This window comes from Bufo gargarizans, chromosome 6, assembly GCF_014858855.1.
Source record: "Bufo gargarizans isolate SCDJY-AF-19 chromosome 6, ASM1485885v1, whole genome shotgun sequence".
NCBI classification, from domain to species: Eukaryota; Metazoa; Chordata; class Amphibia; order Anura; family Bufonidae; genus Bufo; species Bufo gargarizans.
This window is the reverse complement of record NC_058085.1, coordinates 360456481-360479131: the sequence shown is the minus strand read 5'-3', so window position 1 is coordinate 360479131 and position 22651 is coordinate 360456481. Positions and strand designations below refer to the sequence as shown.

General features: G+C 43.1%; 1 protein-coding gene across 1 annotated transcript in view; it reads right to left on the bottom strand.

Annotated features, from left to right (window-relative positions):
* The window catches only part of LOC122939959 (deleted in malignant brain tumors 1 protein-like), a 63290-nt gene extending 40952 nt beyond the window's left edge, over positions 1-22338 (bottom strand). The window contains exons 1-5 of the mRNA XM_044296185.1: positions 22260-22338; positions 15718-15732; positions 15383-15406; positions 10225-10245; positions 6923-6943 (exon numbers count right to left, since the gene is read on the bottom strand). Of these exons, the coding sequence (XP_044152120.1) occupies positions 6923-6943; positions 10225-10245; positions 15383-15406; positions 15718-15732; positions 22260-22323 (145 nt within the window). The 5' untranslated portion in view covers positions 22324-22338. The remainder of the gene's footprint in view (positions 1-6922; positions 6944-10224; positions 10246-15382; positions 15407-15717; positions 15733-22259) is intronic.
* Between the last annotated feature and the right edge of the window lie 313 nt (positions 22339-22651).

The following is a 22651-nucleotide window of genomic DNA, read 5'->3' as shown; positions in this document are numbered from 1 at the left end:
CACAGAACTGATGCGTGAAAAAATGCTCATGTACACAGACCCATTGAATTGAATGGGTTCGGATTCAGTGCGGGTGCGATGCGTTCACTTGACACATTGCACCCACGCGGAAAACTTGTTCGTGCAAAAGAGGCCCAACACTTTTGACTAAAAAAGCTACTCCAGTTTTCCTGCTCCACCTTCCTACTGGAGTGAGACTGCAACTTTTTTAGCAACTTTTTTAAAAGTCTCAGTGATAAATCTGGAGTGAATCGCCTTAACAAAGCTAACCACGTCCACTTTTCTACCAACATTTCAAAACTGTAGGGGAATTCTAGAGTGAAGGCATGAAAAATCAGGGCCTATATGTTTGAGATTGTTATGTTTCTGTATTAATACTTTCAGGTATATACATAGTTCTCCTTTATTCAAAACTTGCTCATCTTGATCTGTAGAACTGTAGGGTTGATATTATTGTCTGTTCACCAAGTGGGGGTGCCCTCACCATATTGGGGGTTATTGATACTCTATACCAAGCATTTTAGTGTGAATGTTTTTAAATTGTCCTTGTTTGTGCCATGCAATTTTTAGGACTTTGTTTTTTTAATCTTAATACAAAGTACAATCTTTAGTCCATGTTTCCTTTTTTTTTTTTTTTTTCTGTTGAGAAAGTATCCAGACTCACAAACCAGAAGATGAGTAATACCCAGAAAAACAACTACTAGTAATACTCAGAAAACTGGCACATTTTTTTGTGTTGTCTTTCAACATCATATGTTGTGTTTTTCATATTTTGTGTGGCCAGATGTTTCATTAAAGTCTATGGAGAAATATTAAATGCACTAAAAACAATGGGGGACATTTATGAAGACCGGCGATTTATTGTAGACACCGTTCCTACGCTGGCGGTTCATACTCCTAAGTTATGTAGAAGCGCCGACCTCTCAAAACTTAGGCGGACTTTACACTTGTCTAAATCTACGCCAGCCCCCTTGTAATTGCAGCTCAATTGTAAAGAATAATATTACATACAGTAATACTTTCAAATAGAGCCTACATACTTTTATATAATAGTTTTATGACACGTTCTTAAAACACAGTAAGGTAAGATGATGTCATTTAGTAGGATACATCAGGCATTATCTGTATCATAGTAGAATAGGTCATGCATTTAATGTATCAAGTTCCTGATTTATCAACACATAAGAAAACTTTAGGGGCTTTACAATAATTTCTGGGGCGTAAAAAAAATGGTTTGTGACTTGTTAAACACCATTGCACCTAAATTAAGGCATAAGAGGCATTTCTACTTTTCCCTTGCCACTTTCCAAAATTGGGGGCATGGAGTGTTAATGCACTGTGTGCGAGGGGCCATCAGTCCTTGCTCATTTGTCATGATTTTATGATAAATAATGAATGAAATCTATGCCTGCTGCAAGGTTGTCATAGATTTCAGTCTATGCACACTAATTGCCTGAGGGGACAGCAGGATGCTAATGTCTGTAAAGCGCTGTGGAATATGTCAGTACTATATGAGTAAGTATATTATAATAAATATTAAATAAATAAAAAATAAACATCATGGACATTGCTGCATGAGAAAATGCCCGTACTAGTAAAATATAAAAATATTAATCCCACGCGGCAAACGGCAAAACAGAGGGAGGGGGGGGGGCAGCAAAATGTTTGATTTGCTGTTTTTTGGGTCACTTTACCCCCCACAAAAAAGTTAATACGTTTAGTGATCAAAAGGTCGCACAGACACCCCAATGACATCAATGAAAAGTACAGATCAACCGGCAAAAAATGAGACCCCACACAGCTCTGTACACATACAAATTAAAAAGTTATGTGGGTAAGAATATGGTACTATGTACTATGTTACTATGTGATGCAAAGTAAACTTCGTTTTTTCCAAACTTTTTTCTTCAGCATAAAACCCCAAACATTATGTGGTATTGTTGTAATCATAATAACCCAGAGAATGAAAGTAACAGGTAAGGTTTACTGCATAGGAAACACTGTAAAAACAAAACCCATAAAGCTGTGGTGGAATTGTGAAGTCACAAGATTATAAGTACCGGACGATAAATAAGTAAGATAACAAGGAAAATCAAAATAGTTTACCAACCATGTTAGAGATGCCCTTCTCCCAACGTAGTTTTGTCCAGAGGCCTCTTAATCCTTACTTGGATTTTCCTTATTTATCGTCATATTTAGCAGTTTTCCAATACTTAGAATCTTGTGGCTTTATAACATTGTTTAGGCTTAATTATTGAAATAGATGTAGTCTTGGATCTGGCATTTGATTAGCTGTAACCCTTTATGTGATGGCACCCTCTTGTGTATTTGTGGGTTTTACTTTTTAAAAGATATTCGTGTTGGGTGATATGAAGTCCACAAATTTTGATCCGATTTTTAGGATAAATTTGATTCGCCGTGAAGCCGAGTTTCCTCGTGCCTCATGGTAGTGAATCAATATAGTGAAAAAAAAAAAAAAAGTCATACATGCCTGGTCCATTTGCTTGCGACGGGCCGGCCATCGCCATCTTGCTTGAAGATCTATGACGAAATCCCATACACATTGATTTATGACGACACCATCCAGGCCTGATGACGTCATTTCGGACCGCACAAGATTTCCCACCAGCATTTCAAGCAAGATGGCAGCGGCCAGCCCGTTACAAGCAAATGGAGTAGGTACGTATGATTTATTTCTTTTTTTGTTTTACACCGTTATGTATACATGATCGCGGCATCTGAGGAGTACAATGAACCCAGTACAGTCGTGGCCAAAAGTTTTGAGAATGACACAAATCTTAGTTTTCACAAAGTTTGCTGCTAAACTGCTTTTAGATCTTTGTTTCAGTTGTTTTTGTGATGTAGTGAAATATAATTGCACGCACTTCATTCATACGTTTCAAAGGCTTTTATCGACAATTACATGACATTTATGCAAAGAGTCAGCATTTGCAGTGTTGGCCCTTCTTTTTCAGGACCTCTGCAATTCGACTGGGCATGCTCTCAATGCCGGCAACTTGACCCACTTAAGTTTGCGCGTCCCTCCACATTCTCAGAGCTGTTTTGATTCCTCCATGAATCCCCAGGGACCACAAATCAATCCCTACTGCATTGAGGTGTACCCCAATCCCGCAGCTGAATCCTCTTTAGGAGACGATGCTGGCGCTTGCTGGACTTTCTTGGACGCCCTGAAGTCTTCTTAACAAGAATCGAACCTCTTTCCTTGAAGTTCTTGATGATCCTATAAATTGTGGATTGAGGTGCAATCTTAGTAGCCACAATATCCTTGCCTGTGAAGCCATTTTTATGCAACGCAATGATGGCTGCACGCGTTTCTTTGCAAGGTCACCATGGTTAACAATGGAAGAACAATGATTTCAAGCATCACCCTCCTTTTAACAGGTTAAGTCTGCCATTTTAACCCGATCAGCCTAACATAATGATCTCCATCCAGCCTTGTGCTCGTCAACATTCTCACCTGAGTTAACAAGACGATTGCTGAAATGATCTCAGCAGGTCCTTTAATGACAGCAATGAAATGCAGTGGAAAGTTTTTTTGGGGATTAAGTTAATTTTCATGGCAAAGAAGGACTATGCAATTCATCTGATCACTCTTCATAACATTCTGGAGTTAATGCAAATTGCTATTATAAAAACTTAAGCAGCAACTTTTCCAATTTCCAATATTTAAATAATTCTCCAAACTTTTGGCCACGATGAAGTTGTCACAAAGCAAATTTATTTGTAAAATTTGACGAAGCAGCTGAATGGAATTTTCTAATACTTCTGCCATCACTAAAAGATATGCTAATGAAGATGTTTTCCATATAGCCTTGCAAGGTGTCATTATTGTCTTTTTATGGGTTTTCAGTCCATACTGTACACCTTCTTGGATTCATTTCAACAGTGAGCCCATTGTATTCGGTGTTTATTTTTATTTAATACTAGCAGAATGACCCAGCTTCGCACAGGTGTATTTTTTTTGCTCTTTGTGGTTAAGGCTACTTTCGCACTAGCGTTTTTGCTGGATCCGGCAGGGTTCAGCAAAAACGCTTCCGTTACTAATTATACAACTATCTGCATCCATTATGAACGGATCCGTCATGAACTCCATTGGAAGTCAATGGGGGACGATCAGTTTTCTATTGTGTCAGAGAAAACAGATCCGTCCCCATTGGTTTGCATTGTGGGGCCATGACGGATCCATCTTGCTCCGCATCCCAGCATGCTGCGGTTTGCTCTCCGGTATGAGAATGGAACGGAATGCATTTTGAAGCACTCCGTTCTGTTCAGTTACGTTTTGTCAAAACAGAAGCATTTATTTCCGGTATTGAGACCCTATGACGGATCTCAATACCAGAAAATAATAGCGCTAGTGTGAAAGTAGCCTAACACTGACATGCACAATGTCCCTATAATAGTAAAGAAAAAATTCTGGGTTGTTATGGAAACCTGCAAGCTTCTATTGACCAATAGGGGTCAGTTAGTCAAATAATGAAGAACCTACAACCTTCTTTTGGCTAGTATGGGTCATGTGACTTGCCCCATTTGCTTTTTAAAAAAAATATATATCAAGAACGGTAGGTCCTAGAGAGCTGAACCCCGGTCTAAAACCTTTGCAATTGATTTACCTACAGTTGTGTTAAAAAAAATAGCAGTGTATTTAAAAAAGTTAATTAAGCTCAAAATCCTTCTAATAGCTTTTATTTCCATACACACAAATGCATTGGGAACACTACACATTCTATTCCAAATCAAAACAGGAAGAAAAATATATTAAATATGTATTGTTCCAATTTAAGAAAAGTAAATATTAGACTGTTCAAAAATATAGCAGTATTTGTATTGTTCTTTACAAACTCAAACATTCACTATATAAACTGAAAAATTTTGAAGAATTTGCTTTCCTTTGAATCACTTAACTAACATTTAGTTGTATAACCGCTGTTTCTGAGAACTGCTGTACATCTGTGTTGCATGGAGTCAACCAACTTCTGATCCCTGTGAACAGATATTCCAGCCCAGGAGGATTGGACTACACTCCACAGTTCTTCTCTGTTTCTTGGTTTTGCCTCAGAAACTGCATTTTTGATGTCACCCCACAAGTTTTCTATTGGATTAAGATCCGGGGATTGGGCTGACCACTCCATAACGTCAATCTTGTTGGTCTGGAACCAAGATGTTGCCTGTTTACTGGTGTGTTTGGGGTCGTTGTCTTGTTGGAACACCCATTTCAAGGGCATTTCCTCTTCAGCATAGGTAGCATGACCTCTTCAAGTATTCTGATGTATTCAAACTGATCCATGATCCCTGGTATGCGATAAATAGGCCCAACACCGTAGTATGAGAAACATCCCCATATCATGATGCTTGTGCCATCATGTCTTCGCAGTGTACTGTGGCTCAAATTCAGTGTTTGCGGGTCGTCTGACAAACTGTCTCCGGCCACTAGACCCAAAAAGAACAATCTTTAGGCCAGTCAATGTGCTCTTTGGTAAATTGTAACCTCTTCAGCACATGTCTTTTTTTCAACAGTGGGACTTTGCGTTGCAGATAGCTTGGCTTCACATAGGTGTCTTCTAATTGTAACAGTACTTACAGGTAACTTTAGACCTTCTTTGATCTTCCTGGAGCTGATTGTTGGCTGAGTACTGCCATTTTGTCTATTTTTCTATCCATTCGAATGGTAGTTTTTTGCTTTCTCCCACGTCTTTCAGGTTTTGATTGCCATTTTAAAGCATTTGCAATCATTTTAGCTGAGCAGACTATCATTTTCTGCACTTCTTTATATGTTTTCCCCTCTCCAATCAACTTTTTAATCAAGGTATGCTGTTCTTCTGAACAATGTCTGGAACGACCCATTTCCTCAGAATTTCAGAGAGAAATGCACTGTAACCAGCATGTACAACATTTTCTGCCTTCCTTCCTTACATTAAGGGGCAATAATTGCCACCGGTTTTTAAAGAATGAATGAGATCACTCATTGAACTCCACACTGCTATTATTTTGAACATGCCCCTTTCAATAAGTGATTGAATTACAGAAAATCAGCAGCATGTCATGACTGTTGGGTTTCAATTACTCTACTACACTTGCTAGTAAATATTTGCCATGTAGTGACACTGGTGGTGCGTGCACTTGGTTGTTGACTATTCTGTGTTCAGTATAATTGCATTGGTATCTCTCATGTACATTGTTTACTGTTTCTTTTATTTATTTTATTTATTGAATGCTGAGCTCTTTTGCACCTTGTGGGTGTCAAAACTGTGACGTTTTGTTTTTTGTATGTTTCATCTGGGTCCATCTGATTTGTAGTCGGCTACAATTCAGATCTACCTCTTCAATTATTGCTGCTGACCGCATATTTGCACTTTGCACTTTATTATCTTATCATCTATAGTTGAAGTCCACTAATCATGCACCATCAGTTCTAGAGATTTTTTTTTATTGGGATTTTAATTGTGTGTTTTGTCAATCATGTGTACTATAGTGATTATAATAAAATTTTGTATGATATAATTAGATCTTGTCTTGATACATTATTCTAGGTGATTTAGTGAGTATCCATATATTTTTTATTGGTATTGTAATTTGACCATATATGGGTCGGTTATATTTCTATGGGAAGTAGTTTTGGTGTTTCATTGAAATATAATTTCTACCAAAAACAGTGATTGATCAGGTTAGTGATGTCTGACTGCTATTATTTTGAACACAACTGTATATGCCAAGTTTAGTGCAAATTGGTCTAGTCGTTTGGCCATGCACAAAGAACAGACAAACAGATGCACAACAGAAATTCATTTTGATATATATAAGAGATCAGCAGAATAACCCGGCTTTGAACGGCTTCCATTATGACTTTGTTGTATATTTTAGGCTACAGTTATACTGTATATTTTATGCTGTATTGTTTTCTTACCTGGAGTTGTTTCTAGAGTATCTGAATGGGGTGTAAAGAAAACATATTGATGAGACTTCACTAAAACGTATTTAATCATTGATGCTATAAGTGGAATCAGAAGTCACAGGACTACGACTCCTAGAACATATATCAGGCAAACAACTCAAGGCAAGCAATCAGCCAAGGCAAAGACTAACACAAATTCTTTATTCACAGGTAGTGTTGATCACGAATATTCGAATTGCAAATTATAATCGCGAATATCGGCACTTCGAGAATTTGCGAATATTTCGAATATCGCAAAATATATTTGCAATTGCGAATATTCGATTTTGGTGAAAATACCAGTTCATGCAAATTTTTATGTGGAAATTTGTATGCAAATTTTATGCGAATTTTCGCAATCAAGAAAATAATGCCTGGAGATCATAAATTAGCGAATTCTCGAATATATAGCGAATATTCGCCCAAATATTCGTGAAATATTGCGAATTCGAATATTGCCCCTGCCGCTCATCACTATTCACAGGTACCAGACAGAGCAGGAAACTGGACCAGCAGGTAAGGGACCAGTGGCAGGTAATACCACTGGACCAAGTGCACCTGTGTGACTTGGTGCCAAACCCAGAGGGCAGAGGCTCAGTGAGCCTTGTTCTTCACAGAGCCCCAGATGGTGGGGATGAGCTTAGCCAAAGTCTCACTGGTCACACCTCCTTGATGGTCCCATTGCACTTGGCCACTTACCTGCAGAGACTGACTGTGCAAGCACCAGTGGTCCAAACAAACAACGGACTGAAACCCAGGCACACGAACTGGAACCCACACATAACTGCACAGGACACAGTTCATACAAGACAAATGGGAACCTGAACACAAGCAGATGCCTGGACCCCATGCGGAATGGATGCATGGCGGTCACAGGCAGTGCTGCCAAAACAGACAAGAATATGCCTGGACCCCATGCTGAACGACATATGGCGGTCATAGGCAGAGCTGTCCAAACAGGCAGACAACAGATGCCTGGTCTCCATGTGGAACAACACATGGTGGTCACAGGCAGAGCTGCACACAGACTAGATGTCCTCCCAATGGAGAACCCAGGAGCCCTGTTACCGAAGGCATAGACTAGGACTATTAGATGCCTGTTCCCCATGCGGAGTTAGTCCATGGGCGAATAGACAGAACTGCACACAAGACATTGAACTGGACTAGCAGATACCTGTGCCCCTATGGAGTTAGTCCATGGGCGAACAGACAGCTGCCCCACAAAACACAGAACCAGACTAGCAGAGACTAGCAGAGTTAGTTCATGGGCGAATAGACAGTTGCACCACAAAACACGGAACCAGACTAGCAGATGACTGTTCCCCATGCAGAGTTAGTCCATGGGCGAACAGACAGTTGCACCACAAAATACAGAACCGGACTAGCAGATGCCTGTTCCCCAGGGTCGGCATCAGCACCCGGCAAACCCAGGCAAATGCTGGGGCCCACTGCTCCTGAGGGGGCCCACTGAGCTGCTATTGTAACACCCCAGAGTTGTGTTACTAAACTCTTACACTGTGAGGGCCCCTTACACAGTATAATGACCCCCAGTGCCCTCCATTTAGTACAGTGCTTCTCAATTATTTTCTGTCATCCCCACCTAGGAAGAAGAAAACATTTTGCGCCCCCCGCGCGACTGTAAATAGTATGGTGGGATCTGTGGATGACGGACACTTATGGGGGGGATCTGTGGCTGGCACTGTTACAGGGGGATCTGTGGCTGGCACTGTTATATATGTGCCATCCACAGACCCCCCACCCCATAACAATGCCATCCACAGTGCCCCCCCAGCCCATAACAGTGCCATCCACAGACCCCCACCCCTTAACTGTGCCATCCACAGATTCCATGTGCCCGCCGCCGTTTAAAGTTATTAAACATGCCCCCCTCACTCCTAATAGTACCATATATCCGAATTTCTTCTGTATAATGCCGGCAGGCGGGCCAGGTGGCCGGCGCGTCCCTCAGTGACGTCACTTGTCTGCGCCGCCTGCTTCATTCATAAAGCAGGCGGCGCAGGCACGTGACATCACTGAGGGACGCGCCGGCCGCCCGGCCTGCCTGCCGGCATTATACAGAAGAAATTCGGATATACGGCACTATTAGGAGTGAGGGGGGCATGTTTAATAACTTTTAATTCAATAATACATTTTATATTAGTATACCGGAGGGAGCGGTGGGGCGGGGCTATAGTACAGTGACAGCACCGCCCCACCGCTATTGCCGGCCCCCAGCTCCTCCTCCCAGTCCCTCCTCCGGCCCCCGCTCCATACATCGCGTCCAGCGCCTGCGCCGGCCTCTGATCAGAGGAAGGGAGATGAGCGCTTCCACAATGGAAGCGCTCATCTCCCTGCCGCATATTACACTGCGAGCTGTCGGCCGCCCGGCGCCCAGCCCGCACACCCCAAAGGCCGGCCCTGAACGAGCCCCCCTTTACGAGCCCCACTATTTGAGAAGCACTGATTTAGTATAATGATCCCCAATGACACTCCATTCAATATGATGACCACCAGAGCCCTCATTCAAAATAATGACCCTCAGTGACCACCATACAGTATAATGACCCCCAGTTCCCCCTCCATACAGTATAACCCCCACTGAGGAGTCCACTGGGGGTCATTATTATGAATGGGGGCGACTGGGGGCTATTATTACTTATGGAGGGCCACTGTGTGGTCATTTTACTGTGTGTGGGGCCACTTGGGGTCATTATTCTCTGTTTGGGGGCATTGGGGGTCATTATACTGTGTGTGAGCCACAGAGGGACATGTAAATGTACAAAAATGCCTCAAGGGGGTCCATTGGGATTTAATTGTGTGTTTTGTCAATCATGTGTACTATAGTGCTTATCATAAAATTTTGTATGATATGATTAGATCTTGTCTTGATACATTATTCTAGGTGATTTAGTGAGTATCCATATATTTTTTATTGGTATTGTAATTTGACCATATATGGGTCGGTTATATTTCTATGGGAAGTAGTTTTGGTGTTCCCTTGAAATATAATTTCCACCAAAAACAGTGATTGATCAGGTTAGTGATGTCTGACTGCTATTATTTTGAACACAACTGTATATGCCAAGTTTAGTGCAGATTGGTCTAGTCATTTGGCCATGCACAAAGAACAGACAAACAGATGGACAACAGAAATTTATTTTGATATATATAAGAGATCAGCAGAATAACCCGGCTTTGAATGGCTTCCATTAGACTTTATTGTATATTATAGGCTACGGTTATACTGTATATTTTATGCTGTATTGTTTTCTTACCTGAAGTTGTTTCTAGAGATTCTGAATGGGGTATAAAGAAAACATATTGATGAGACTTCACTAAAACGTATGTAATCATTGATGCTATAAGTGGAATCAGAAGTCACAGGACTACGACTCCTAGAACATATATCAGGCAAACAACTCAAGGCAAGCAATCAGACAAGGCAAAGACCAACACAAATTCTTTATTTACAGGTACCAGACAGAGCAGGAAACTGGTCCAGCAGGTAAGGGACCAGTGGCAGGTAATACAACTGGAACAAGTGCACCTGTTTGACTTGTGCCAAACCCAGAGGGCAGAGGCTCAGTGAGCCTTGTTCTTCACAGAGCCCCAGATGGTGGGGATGAGCTTAGCCAAAGTCTCACTGGTCACACCTCCAGGATGGTCCCGGTGCACTTGGCCACTTAACTGCAGAGACTGTGGGTGCAAGCACCAGTGGTACAAACAAACAATGGACTGTAACCCAGGCACACGAACTGGAACCCACACATATGCCTGGACCCCATGCGGAACGACATATTGCGGTCACAGGCAGAGCTGTCCAAACAGGCAGACAACAGATGCCTGGTCTCCATGTGGAACAACACATGGTGGTCACAGGCAGAGCTGCACACAGACTAGATATCCTCCCAATGGAGAACCCAGGAGCCCTCTTACCGACTAGGACTATTAGAGGCCTGTTCCACATGCAGAGTTAGACCAGTGGCGAATAGACAGAACTGCACACAAGACATTGAACTGGACTAGCAGATACCTGTGCCCCTATGGAGTTAGTCCATGGGCGAACAGACAGCTGCCCCACAAAACACAGAACCGGACTAGCAGATGCCTGTTCCTCATGCAGAGTTTGTCCATGGGCGAACAGACAGTTGCACCACAAAACACAGAACCGGACTAGCAGATGCCTGTTCCCCAGGGTCAGCGTCTGCACCCGGCAAACCCGGGCAAATGCTGGGGCCCACTGCTCCTGAGGGGCCCCACTGAGCTAATATTGTAACACCCCAGAGTTGTGTTACTAAACTCTTTTACCCCGCTACAACCTCCTTAAAGTATTTACTTTGTCATCTGATTTGATTTTACATTATGTCATTCACAGATGTGCATAAAACCATGCTAAATGTATATTGGTCCAATTTCCATGTTCACCAGCAGGTGGCAGCCATGTGTTAGCAAGGACTTAGGTTCAGTTTAGTACATCTAAGCTGGAATAGTTCCTGCCTCATGGGTGGAGAAGGAAGTTAGAGGCAGGGTGCCAGCCACCCCTGTTGGGGAAGGCTGTGTGTGTTTGGAGCTCCCAGATATATGGAACTATGCCAGGATCTTGTCTCGGCTGAGACATTGATCATCATCCCCAGCCTGAGCCCTGCAGCCTCGGCTGGATGAAGCAAGCAGACAAACTCTGGTTCCAGAAAGAAATCATCCCCTGATAAGATAACTGTGAGTAAAGTCCAGAGACCCAGGAGAAGCCATATTCCTCTTCAGCTAGTCAGTCCCCAGACAGCAGAAGATAGAAAGTGCAGAAGCCCAATTCCTGACACAGGTTTAGAGCTACAAAGCAGAAGTCCTTTCCTGCAAGCTCCAGGTTGATAGAGCAGAAGATAAATTCCTGCCAACTATTGCCAATACCTGCTGGGACCTAAGACTAAAGCTGAATCTTGTTTGGATGAAAGTTACAATCAGTAAAGACCATTTTGAATTTTACCAATGGTCTGGATCTCAATTTCTGCTGAAAATTCCTCTATTACTCCTACTATCACTACACTAAACTTATTGCAAGTGAGCCAGGATCCAGGAGTCCAGCCGTACCCAGGTAGGAGACACCGTTGACACCATAACCACTACCATACAGAGACATTATACCACTCTGGCATTCCTAACCTGGGGCGTGAGTTATAACACCTTAAAGGGCCCTGTGACAGTACCCTGCGCATGCTGCAATTGGCGTCATGAAGACAACTATAGACTATTATACCCATATCCTGACCCACTGCATAATTTGGCGTCAGCGTAACCGTACCGCGGTCCTGCTCATTGCACTATGAGCACTTCCATCAATACAGATGGAAGCACTCATTGCTGTCATTTCACTTACGCAGTACCCCTCTGGTGGGCCCTCTGAGTCACATGAGGGGGCTGCTGCAGAGCTTCAGACACGCCCCCTCTTCACTCCGTTCAGCAGAGCAGCAGGTTCCCTTACCAGCTTCAGACACGCAGAGTTTGTCAGTGAGTCTGCACTGCGACTGTCTCTTCTCTGTGGGACGGGGGGGGGGGAATTTTTAAGCTGCTACTGGATTCTGCTTCATGCTATTTAGTTGTTTTACTGCTTCCATGACACCTGAATCCCCTCAGAGCCCCTTCCACCTACTTTCTGTGTTCACCCCACCTATCCATCCAGGGCCCCGGGCACCTGTTTCACTCCTCTACCTCTCATTATGGTGGCGTCTGAACCGCATTCACCATAAGGACCTTCTAACATCACAGGGTCATGTGACTGTGCCCCTCACCCCATACTGTGCCCCCTTTTACCCTGCATTGTGTCCTCTTATCATATGCTGTACAGTTCCCCTAGTCATTCCCTGTACTGTGCCCTCTTATACCCTTTTATCCGGTCACTGTATAGCGGTGTTATCCGGTCACTGTACAGAGGTGTAATCCGGTCACTGTATGGCGGTGGTATCAAATAACTTCATGGCCATAACTGTATCCCTTTCCCTGCCCACGCCACCTTTTTAAAACTGGCCTTTGCGACACAATTTGTGTCAGAAATACGCCTAATATAGACGTATTTCTATATAATAAATGACCCCCTAATTGTATTATTATTCGGGGGTAGGGCTAATATCTTTATAGTGTAATATACTGTGCCCTGTATTTCCCAGTAGAAAATGATCCTCGGGAAACACAGTCCACATCCCTGACCACCAGGACCAGTTAGCGCTCTGTCAGTATATGGAGGCCTCCCCTCTCCGCCACGCTGCTCCGCTGTGTACTGGTGCTTATTCTGACACTAGGGCTGGGTTAACATCCTATTTTTGCCATCCATTTAATGTATACCAAAAATGTATGCATTAACAGATGCCTCAGACTGATGCCGTACATTGGCATCCCTTCACCATACAGTTCCATTGTAAAAAAGTCAGTCAGTTCTAGCTACATCACTGCACAGCTCCTTCTCTCCTCCAGGCCCGGCCCAGCAGTGACGTCATGGCATATGTCACACTGCTGCAGCGGGCCTGAGGAGAGGAGGATCGCAGGGAGCTGCGGTTAGTGAATGACAGGACCGCTGGCTCCCCTGTGCTCCAGCAATGATAGGTATGTGAGGGGGCCACTGGGGGGGTCATTACACTGTGAGGGCCCTTTACACAGTATAATGACCCCCAGTGCCCTCCATTTAGTATAATGATCCCAAATGACACTCCATTCAGTATGATGACCACCAGAGCCCCCATTCAATATCATGACCCCCAGTGACCACCATACAGTATAATGACCTCCAGTTTCCCCTCCATACAGTATAACCCCCAGTGTGGAGTCCACTGGGGGTCATTATTATGAATGGGGGCGACTGGGGGATAATATTACTTATAGAGGGCTACTTTGGGGTCATTATACTGCGTGTGGGGCCACTGGGGGTCATTATTCTGTGTTTGGGGGCATTGGGGGGTCATTATACTGTGTGGGAGCCACAGAGGGACATGTAAATGTACAAAAATGACTCAAGGAGGACCATTGGGATTTATTATCCAAGGGCCCACATGAACCTGAAGCCAGCCCTGCTGTTCCCCATGCGAAGTTAGTCCATGGGCGAACAGACAGCTGCACCAAGACATGGAACCGGACATGGTGACCTTGATGTCTCACTAGGTGACCAAACAGATGGGGCAGATGGAATCTCCCCAGGTCAGGTGCATAGCTCCTGCAACCAGCAAAGCTGGAGACAGACTGACCCCAAACCCACAGCTCACAGGATCAAATAGCATGCATTCCCAAGCAACCAGCAAACACAGGAGAAAGCCTGCAGCCAGTACACAAAAACTCTGCAGACAGCCTGCACGGCAACAGTGTCAAGAACTGCACTGTGATGCAGACATGGGGAGGACACACATTCACAGGCCATACAGTAGTTCGCACAGTAGAAGGCTGCAGCAAGCCCCCAGTGACACAGTGAACTGCACTGTGACAGCAGATGTGTCTGGTACTGCAGCTTAGTCATATTCAAGGGAATGAGACTGAATCACATATGACAACATTTTGGCTTCAGAAAGTTAGCGTTGCATTTCATAATTCAATGCCCATATGATATCAACATACATTGCCATACAATGGTTGGGGTTAATTTAAATTAAGATGATAAAAAGGTAATGGCAGGCCATGGAATGTAGGGAGTGGAAGGCTTATTTACATGGTGGGGCCCACCAGGGAGATATTTACCAATATTTTAGTTAGTAAATTCGAGGGAAATAAGGCCCACCCTGGGAACGTCCAAACACAATGTGAATGATCACTTACGGGTGGGGCTTACATTAGCCGGTCTGCTTTTGGCCCGGGACCGTCTTTGAAGATCAGCAACTACGCAGGGGTGGTTTGGTGATCCCCAGGTGAACACCAATCTCAACTGCATAGGCATCACAGAAACCTATGTTAGAGCAGGAAGACCATACCATTTTCCTTCTTCTAGTTCACAGTTCACCAGGACCATGTGCAAGAAATCAGTGCCCCAGAGTAGGCAACACAATGACATCACTGCTTTTTGTACGAACAACATGGGGGAGCATAGGGTATTGGGGCATTATCACGAATGAAAGGGGCACTTAATGGACACTAAATTAAGGAGCCCACATGGGTCATTATTACTGTATAGGCTGTAAAGTGTGGGGACTGTTACTTTCTGGGGGCAAGTACTTTGTCACTTTGTAATTACTGCAATAGAAATGAATATAGATGACGGCTGGAGAATACAGTAACATCAGCAGCATATGCAGGGAAAAATAACAATTGTATTGTATACCCTGAGTTACAGTAGACACCCCAAACTGTTATGGTTAAAATATGAGACAATTTTGTAGGATGTATCATGTGTGATAGATAGATAGATAGATAGATAGATAGATAGATAGATAGATAGATAGATAGATATAGATAGATAATGCTTACTGGTGATAAGAAGATCTGGATCAACTGGAAATATCACAATGAAGAAAGTAAAACTTTGTTACATTAAGTTGTGGCAAATGTAATGATCATGATAAAACACAATATATTGGATACATTTCAAGAGAATTCAGAACAAGTGACAACCTAGTGAAATGCAGACTTTCCTGCACAATATACAGCCATTGTGTAAGGCGTTGTACAAGATTAGAGAACATGGTGCTTTTCTATGAAAAACGATATCACACCGGCTGTACGGTGAGCAACCCAAGGAGTCACATCAGACTGTATCAGCACCTCATTGTAATTCTGCTGGACATTGAATGTATTATACTTACCAGTTGTATCAGCTCCTAGATACACGAAGAAAGAAAAAGAAAAACTTTGTTACGTTGAATAAAAACATTAAGCGGATCATGATAAAATACTTATTATTACTGTCCTACAGTATGTCATTTTATGAGGCCAAGAAAATGGCTCCAACATTATCCAACTAGTGCTCACAGGACGGTTAACTTGGAGCAATTTTTTGTTATAGTTTCCTTACACCAGCACTACTTTACAACAAAAGATGGTGCAAACATATCAAATTTGGTGTATTTTTTTTACTCATTTAACCCCCCCCCCCCAACTTCTTCCCTATTTTTGTTTTCCTTTCTATTCAAGGTATTGTTTGTATCTAACCAAAATACTGCATTACACTATATAGACTGTGGTATATGTTTAGCTCAGGCAGCCAAGTGTTGCCTCCCCTGCTGTCAAAGGCTGTTTCTGTCTTCATCGCTTCTCTCTTCTCTGCTCTTGCATCCTCAATGAGCTCCAAGTATGGGGTAGTGGTAGTAGAGCTGCTGCTGCCCCTAAATGCCATAGTACCCATGTGACTAGTCACATGATTGCCAGGGTGTTGGTCCTAGGAGGCTGCACTGGGTATAACTAGCCACCGCACAGCCCTGATAGCAATGATGGTCACTGGTGCTGGGCAAACGTCTGCTACAGACGGCGCTGCTGTGCAGATAGAAGATACGGGAGACAATTACATTCTCAAATAAAAAGTGTATTTTAGGGTGATACTGTATTATTACTAGAAAAAAATGCTAAAATGTAAAAAAAGGTTTGTTTGTTTGTTTGTTTGTATTAGGTCTAAGAAATAGATCTAAAAAATAATACATTTTGGGGGAAATGTATCATTTGTGCTGTTTTTGGTTAGAGTTTTTAGTCTCTCTTTGCTTTGTGAGGTTGCTCCAAATGTATAAAATGGCGCACAGAAATATTATATTTGGCGCAAATGCAATGTGGTGTATGTCTTTATGTACACCAGGGGGTCTCCTGGCTTGGAGATAAAACTTTTTTGTGACTTTGTAAAATGTCAGACATCATAACTGAAACTTAGGCTACTTTCACACTTGCAGCAGAGAGATCCGGCAAACAGTTCCGTCACGGGAACTGCCTGCCGGATCAGGCAAAAAGTATGCCAACTGATGGCATGTGTAAGACTGATCAGGATCCTGATCTCCACCTTTTCTTCAGTCTGCGCATGCGCAGTCCAGAAGGACGGATCCGGCATTCCAGTATTTTGAATGCCGGATCCGGCACTAATACATTCCTATGGGACAAAATGCTGGCATTCCGTCAAGTCTTCCGTTTTTGTCGCCAGAGATAAAACCGTAGCATGCTTCGGTTTTCTCTTTTGCCTGATCAGTCAAAATGACTGAACTGAAGACATCCTGATGCATCCTGAACAGATTACTCTCCATTCAGAATGCATGGGGATATGCCTGATCAGTTCTTTTCCAGTATAGAGCCCCTGTGCAGGGAACTCTATGCCAGAAAAGAAAAACGTTAGTGTGAAAGTAGCCTTAAACGTGTTCTAATCTGAAATTCTGACCTACTTTTCACTCCACTTCTAAAAGTGTGGAGGCTCAGCAAATGCTGCAAAATTTTACCAAATTTCACAAAAATATGCATCAAATTTCACACTCAGCCATCTTTTATAACATTTTTTACACCATAAAATTGGTGTAGCAGATTTGATAAATGAGCCCCTATGTGTATAGAAATAATTCCCCCCAAAAATCATGTTGCTAGTCCAACTGCTAAAACTATGTCTGGTCTTGAACCTGGAAAACCTAGATTTAAACAAAACACGATAAGGGCTCATGCACACAACTGTATGTATTTTGTGGTCCACAAAAAACGAATTCGCAAAAATACGGATGATGTCCATGTGCATTCTGTATTTTGCGGAACAGAACAGCCGGCCCCTAATAGAACAGTCCTATCCTTATCCGTGATGCGGACAATAATAGGACATGTTCTATTTTTTTGCAGAACAGAAATACAGACATACGGAAATGGGATGCACACGGAGTAACTTCCGTTTTTTGGGTGACCCATTGAACTGAATGGTTCTGCATACGGTCCGCAAAAAAAAAACTGAACGGACATGGAAAGAAAATCTGTTCATGTGCCTGAGCCCTAAGATATAGTGATACTTTTTTGAGATCCCAAATTTGCATTGGAAAGTGACCTGTCAGAGTCAATCTGGTTTAGACAAGGGGTGGTCTTCTCAAAAAGGTGTCATTTTGAAGAGATTTTGAAATGTTACCATGTACAGATAAACTTTACATATATACAGGTGAAACTCGAAAAATTAGAATATTGTGCAAAGTTAATTTATTTCAGTAAGGCCTCATGCACACGACCGTTGTGTGCACCCGTGGCCGTTGTGCCGTTTTCCGTTTTTTTCTGCGGCTCCATTGACTTTCAATGGGGCCGTAGAAAACTCGGCTTGTGCACCGTTTTTACACCGCGCCCGTGACCCGTGTTTCGAGGCCGTGAAAAAAATATAACCTGTCCTATTTTTTTCACGGCCAACGGTTCACGGGCCCATTCAAGTCAATGGGTCCGTGAAAGAACACGGATGCACACAAGATTGGCATCCGTGTCCGTGATCCGTGGCCGTAGGTTGCTTTCATACAGACGGATCCGAAGATCCGTCTGCATAAAAGCTTTTTCTGATCTAAGTTTTCACTTCGTGAAAACTCAGATCCGACAGTATATTCTAACACAGAAGCGTTCCCATGGTGATGGGGACGCTTCTAGTTAGAATACACTGCAAACTTTGTACAAGACTGCCCCCTGCTGCCTGGCAGCACCCGATCTCTTACAGGGGGATATGATAGCACAATTAACCCCTTCAGGTGTGGCACCTAAACGGGTTAATTGTACTATCATATTCCCCTGTAAGAGATCAGGGCTGCCAGGCAGCAGGGGGCAGACCCCCCCCCCCCTCCCCAGTTTGAATATCGTTGGTGGCACAGTGTGCCAACCACCATCGCCCCCCCCTCCCTCCCTCTATTGTATTAAATCGTTTGTGGCACAGTGTGCCAACCACCATCGCCCCCCCGCCACCCCCCCCTCCCTCTATAGCAGTAACATTGGTGGCAGTGTGCGGTCTCAACAGTAGAAGATTCATACTTACCTGCTTGCTGCTGCGATGTCTGTGAACGGCCGGGAGCTCCTCCTACTGGTAAGTGACAGTTCTTTAGCAATGCGCCGCACAGACCTTTCACTTACCAGTAGGAGGAGCTCCCGGCCGGACACAGACATCGCAGCAGCAAGCCGGTAAGTATGAATCTTCTACTGTTGAGACCGCACACTGCCACCAATGTTACTGCTATAGAGGGAGGGGGGGGGGGCGATGGTGGTTGGCACACTGTGCCACCAACGATTTAATACAATAGAGGGAGGGAGGGGGGCCGATGGTGGTTGGCACACTGTGCCACCAACGATTTAATACAATAGAGGGAGGGAGGGGGGCCGATGGTGGTTGGCACACTGTGCCACCAACGATTTAATACAATAGAGGGAGGGAGGGGGGCCGATGGTGGTTGGCACACTGTGCCACCAACGATATTCAAACTGGGGAGGGGGGGGGCTGCCCCCTGCTGCCTGGCAGCCCTGATCTCCTACAGGGGAATATGATAGTACAATTAACCCCTTTAGGTGCCGCACCTAAAGGGGTTAATTGTGCTATCATATCCCCCAGTAAGAGATCGGGTGCTGCCAGGCAGCAGGGGGCAGTCTTGTACAAAGTTTGTAGTGTATTCTAACCTGAAGCGTCCCCATCACCATGGGAACGCCTCTGTGTTAGAATATACTGTCGGATCTGAGGTTCACGAAGTAGCTCATATCCGACAGTATATTCTAACATAGAGGCGTTCCCATGGTGATGGGGACGCTTCAAGTTAAAATATACCATCGGATTGGAGAAAACTCCAATCCGATGGTATAAAAGAACTCCAGACTTTACATTGAAAGTCAATGGGGACGGCTCCGTTTGAAATGGCACCATATTGTGTCAACATCAAACGGATCCGTCCCCATTGACTTGCATTGTAATTCAGGACGGATCCGTTTGGCTCCGCACGGCCAGGCGGACGCCAAAACGACTTTTTTTTCATGTCCGTGGATCCTCCAAAAATCAAGGAAGACCCACGGATGAAAAAACGGTCACGGATCACGGACCCACGGACCCCGTTTTTGCGGGCCGTGAAAAAAAACTGTCGTGTGCATGAAGCCTAATGCAACTTAAAAGGTGAAACTAACATATGAGACTCATTACATGCAAAGCGAGATATTTCAAGCCTTTATTTGGTATAATTTGGATGACATTGGCTTACAGCTTATGAGACCCCAAAGTCACAATCTCAGATCCCCTTTGCTCAGGGGGTATGGATTAATTAGCTGACTAGAGTGGGACACTTTGATCCTAGAATATTGAACCTTTTCACAAAATTCAAATTTTAAGCTGCATTAATGCAATTCCTTTAAATTGCCATTACTGAAATAAATATTCTTTTGCACAATATTCTAATTTTTCGAGTTTCACTTGTGTATATATATATACAGGTCCTTCAAAAAAAAATTAGCATATTGTGATCAAGTTCATTATTTTCTGTAATGTACTGATAAACATTAGACTTTCATATATTTTAGATTCATTACACACAACTGAAGTAGTTCAAGCCTTTTATTGTTTTAATATTGATGATTTTGGCATACAGCTCATGAAAACCCAAAATTCCTATCTAAAAAAAATTAGCATATCATGAAAAGGTTCTCTAAACGAGCTATTAACCTAATCATCTGAATCAACTAATTAACTCTAAACACCTGCAAATGATTCCTGAGGCTTTTAAAAACTCCCAGCCTGGTTCATTACTCAAAACCGCAATCATGGGTAAGACTGCCGACCTGACTGCTGTCCAGAAGGCCATCATTGACACCCTCAAGCAAGAGGGTAAGACACAGAAAGAAATTTCTGAACTAATAGGCTGTTCCCAGAGTGCTGTATCAAGGCACCTCAGTGGGAAGTCTGTGGGAAGGAAAAAGTGTGGCAGAAAACGCTGCACAACGAGAAGTGGTGACCGGTCCCTGAGGAGAATTGTGGAGAAGGACCGATTCCAGACCTTGGGGGACCTGCGGAAGCAGTGGACTGAGTCTGGAGTAGAAACATCCAGAGCCACCGTGTACAGGCGTGTGCAGGAAATGGGCTACAGGTGCCGCATTCCCCAGGTCAAGCCACTTTTGAACCAGAAACAGCGGCAGAAGCGCCTGACCTGGGCTACAGAGAAGCAGCACTGGACTGTTCCATGTCATTCGGAAATCAAGGTGCCAGAGTCTGGAGGAAGACTGGGGAGAGGGAAATGCCAAAATGCCTGAAGTCCAGTGTCAAGTACCCACAGTCAGTGATGGTCTGGGGTGCCATGTCAGCTGCTGGTGTTGGTCCACTGTGTTTTATCAAGGGCAGGGTCAATGCAGCTAGCTATCAGGAGATTTTGGAGCACTTCATGCTTCCATCTGCTGAAAAGCTTTATGGAGATGAAGATTTCATTTTTCAGCACGACCTGGCACCTGCTCACAGTGCCAAAACCACTGGTAAATGGTTTACTGACCATGGTATTACTGTGCTCAATTGGCCTGCCAACTCTCCTGACCTGAACCCCATAGAGAATCTGTGGGATATTGGGAAGAGAAAGTTGAGAGACGCAAGACCCAACACTGGATGAGCTTAAGGCCGCTATCGAAGCATCCTGGGCCTCCATAACACCTCAGCAGTGCCACAGGCTGATTGCCTCCATGCCACGCCGCATTGAAGCAGTCATTTCTGCAAAAGGATTCCTGACCAAGTATTGAGTGCATAACTGAACATAATTATTTGAAGGTTGACTTTTTTTGTATTAAAAACACTTTTCTTTTATTGGTCGGATCAAATATGCTAATTTTTTTAGATAGGAAATTTGGGTTTTCATGAGCTGTATGCCAAAATTATCAATATTAAAACAATAAAAGGCTTGAACTACTTCAGTTGTGTGTAATGAATCTAAAATATATGAAAGTCTAATGTTTATCAGTACATTACAGAAAATAATGAACTTTATCACAATATGCTAATTTTTTTAGAAGGACCTGTATATATATCAAAAAGTAGCACTCTCCAGTGATTAGTGACCAGGATCCTCCGTATGTAAAAAGGATAAAGAGGCAGCATTTCAAAAATACGTGGAAAAAGTGGATGTCTTTATTCAGCCATGTTATCAGCAACGTTTCAACTCTACTCAATGGAGCCTTGGAGTAAAAAAGGCTCCATTGAGTAGAGCTGAAACGTTGCTGATAACATGGCTGAATAAAGACATCCACTTTTTCCACGTATTTTTGGAGTGCTGTCTCTTTATCCTTATATAATATGTATATATGTATGTGTATATATATATATATATATATATATATATTATATATATATATATATATATATATATATATATATATTAGTACTAGTCTATAAAATTATTAATGACTGAAAATCATCTTTGCTCACCTATTACTGAGGGAAGGTTCAAAGTCAGATGGGCACAGAGAAGTAATATAGTCAGGGTCTCCATCTTGACTGATGAATGGTTCAGCACATTAGATTCCCTTATATACTTATAGAGAATTGTTGCCACAACCTATCATAATCCTTTAGTCAATAAGGAAGCTGACACATACTGCGGACATTAAAGCAACATTCCTTGTACTTGAGCTGTCGTAACACTTTCACCTTTTGACATTGCTGTTCTATTGAGTTATTTGTAATGTTGTTTTTGTCCAGGCAACAGAAATGGAAGAATAATTTGAGACAAAGCTGAAGAGAGCACTTCTATTGAGGAAAAATAATCATGCATAATAATTACATAGATGTAACTATTCTCTGTTAGGGTACTTTCACAC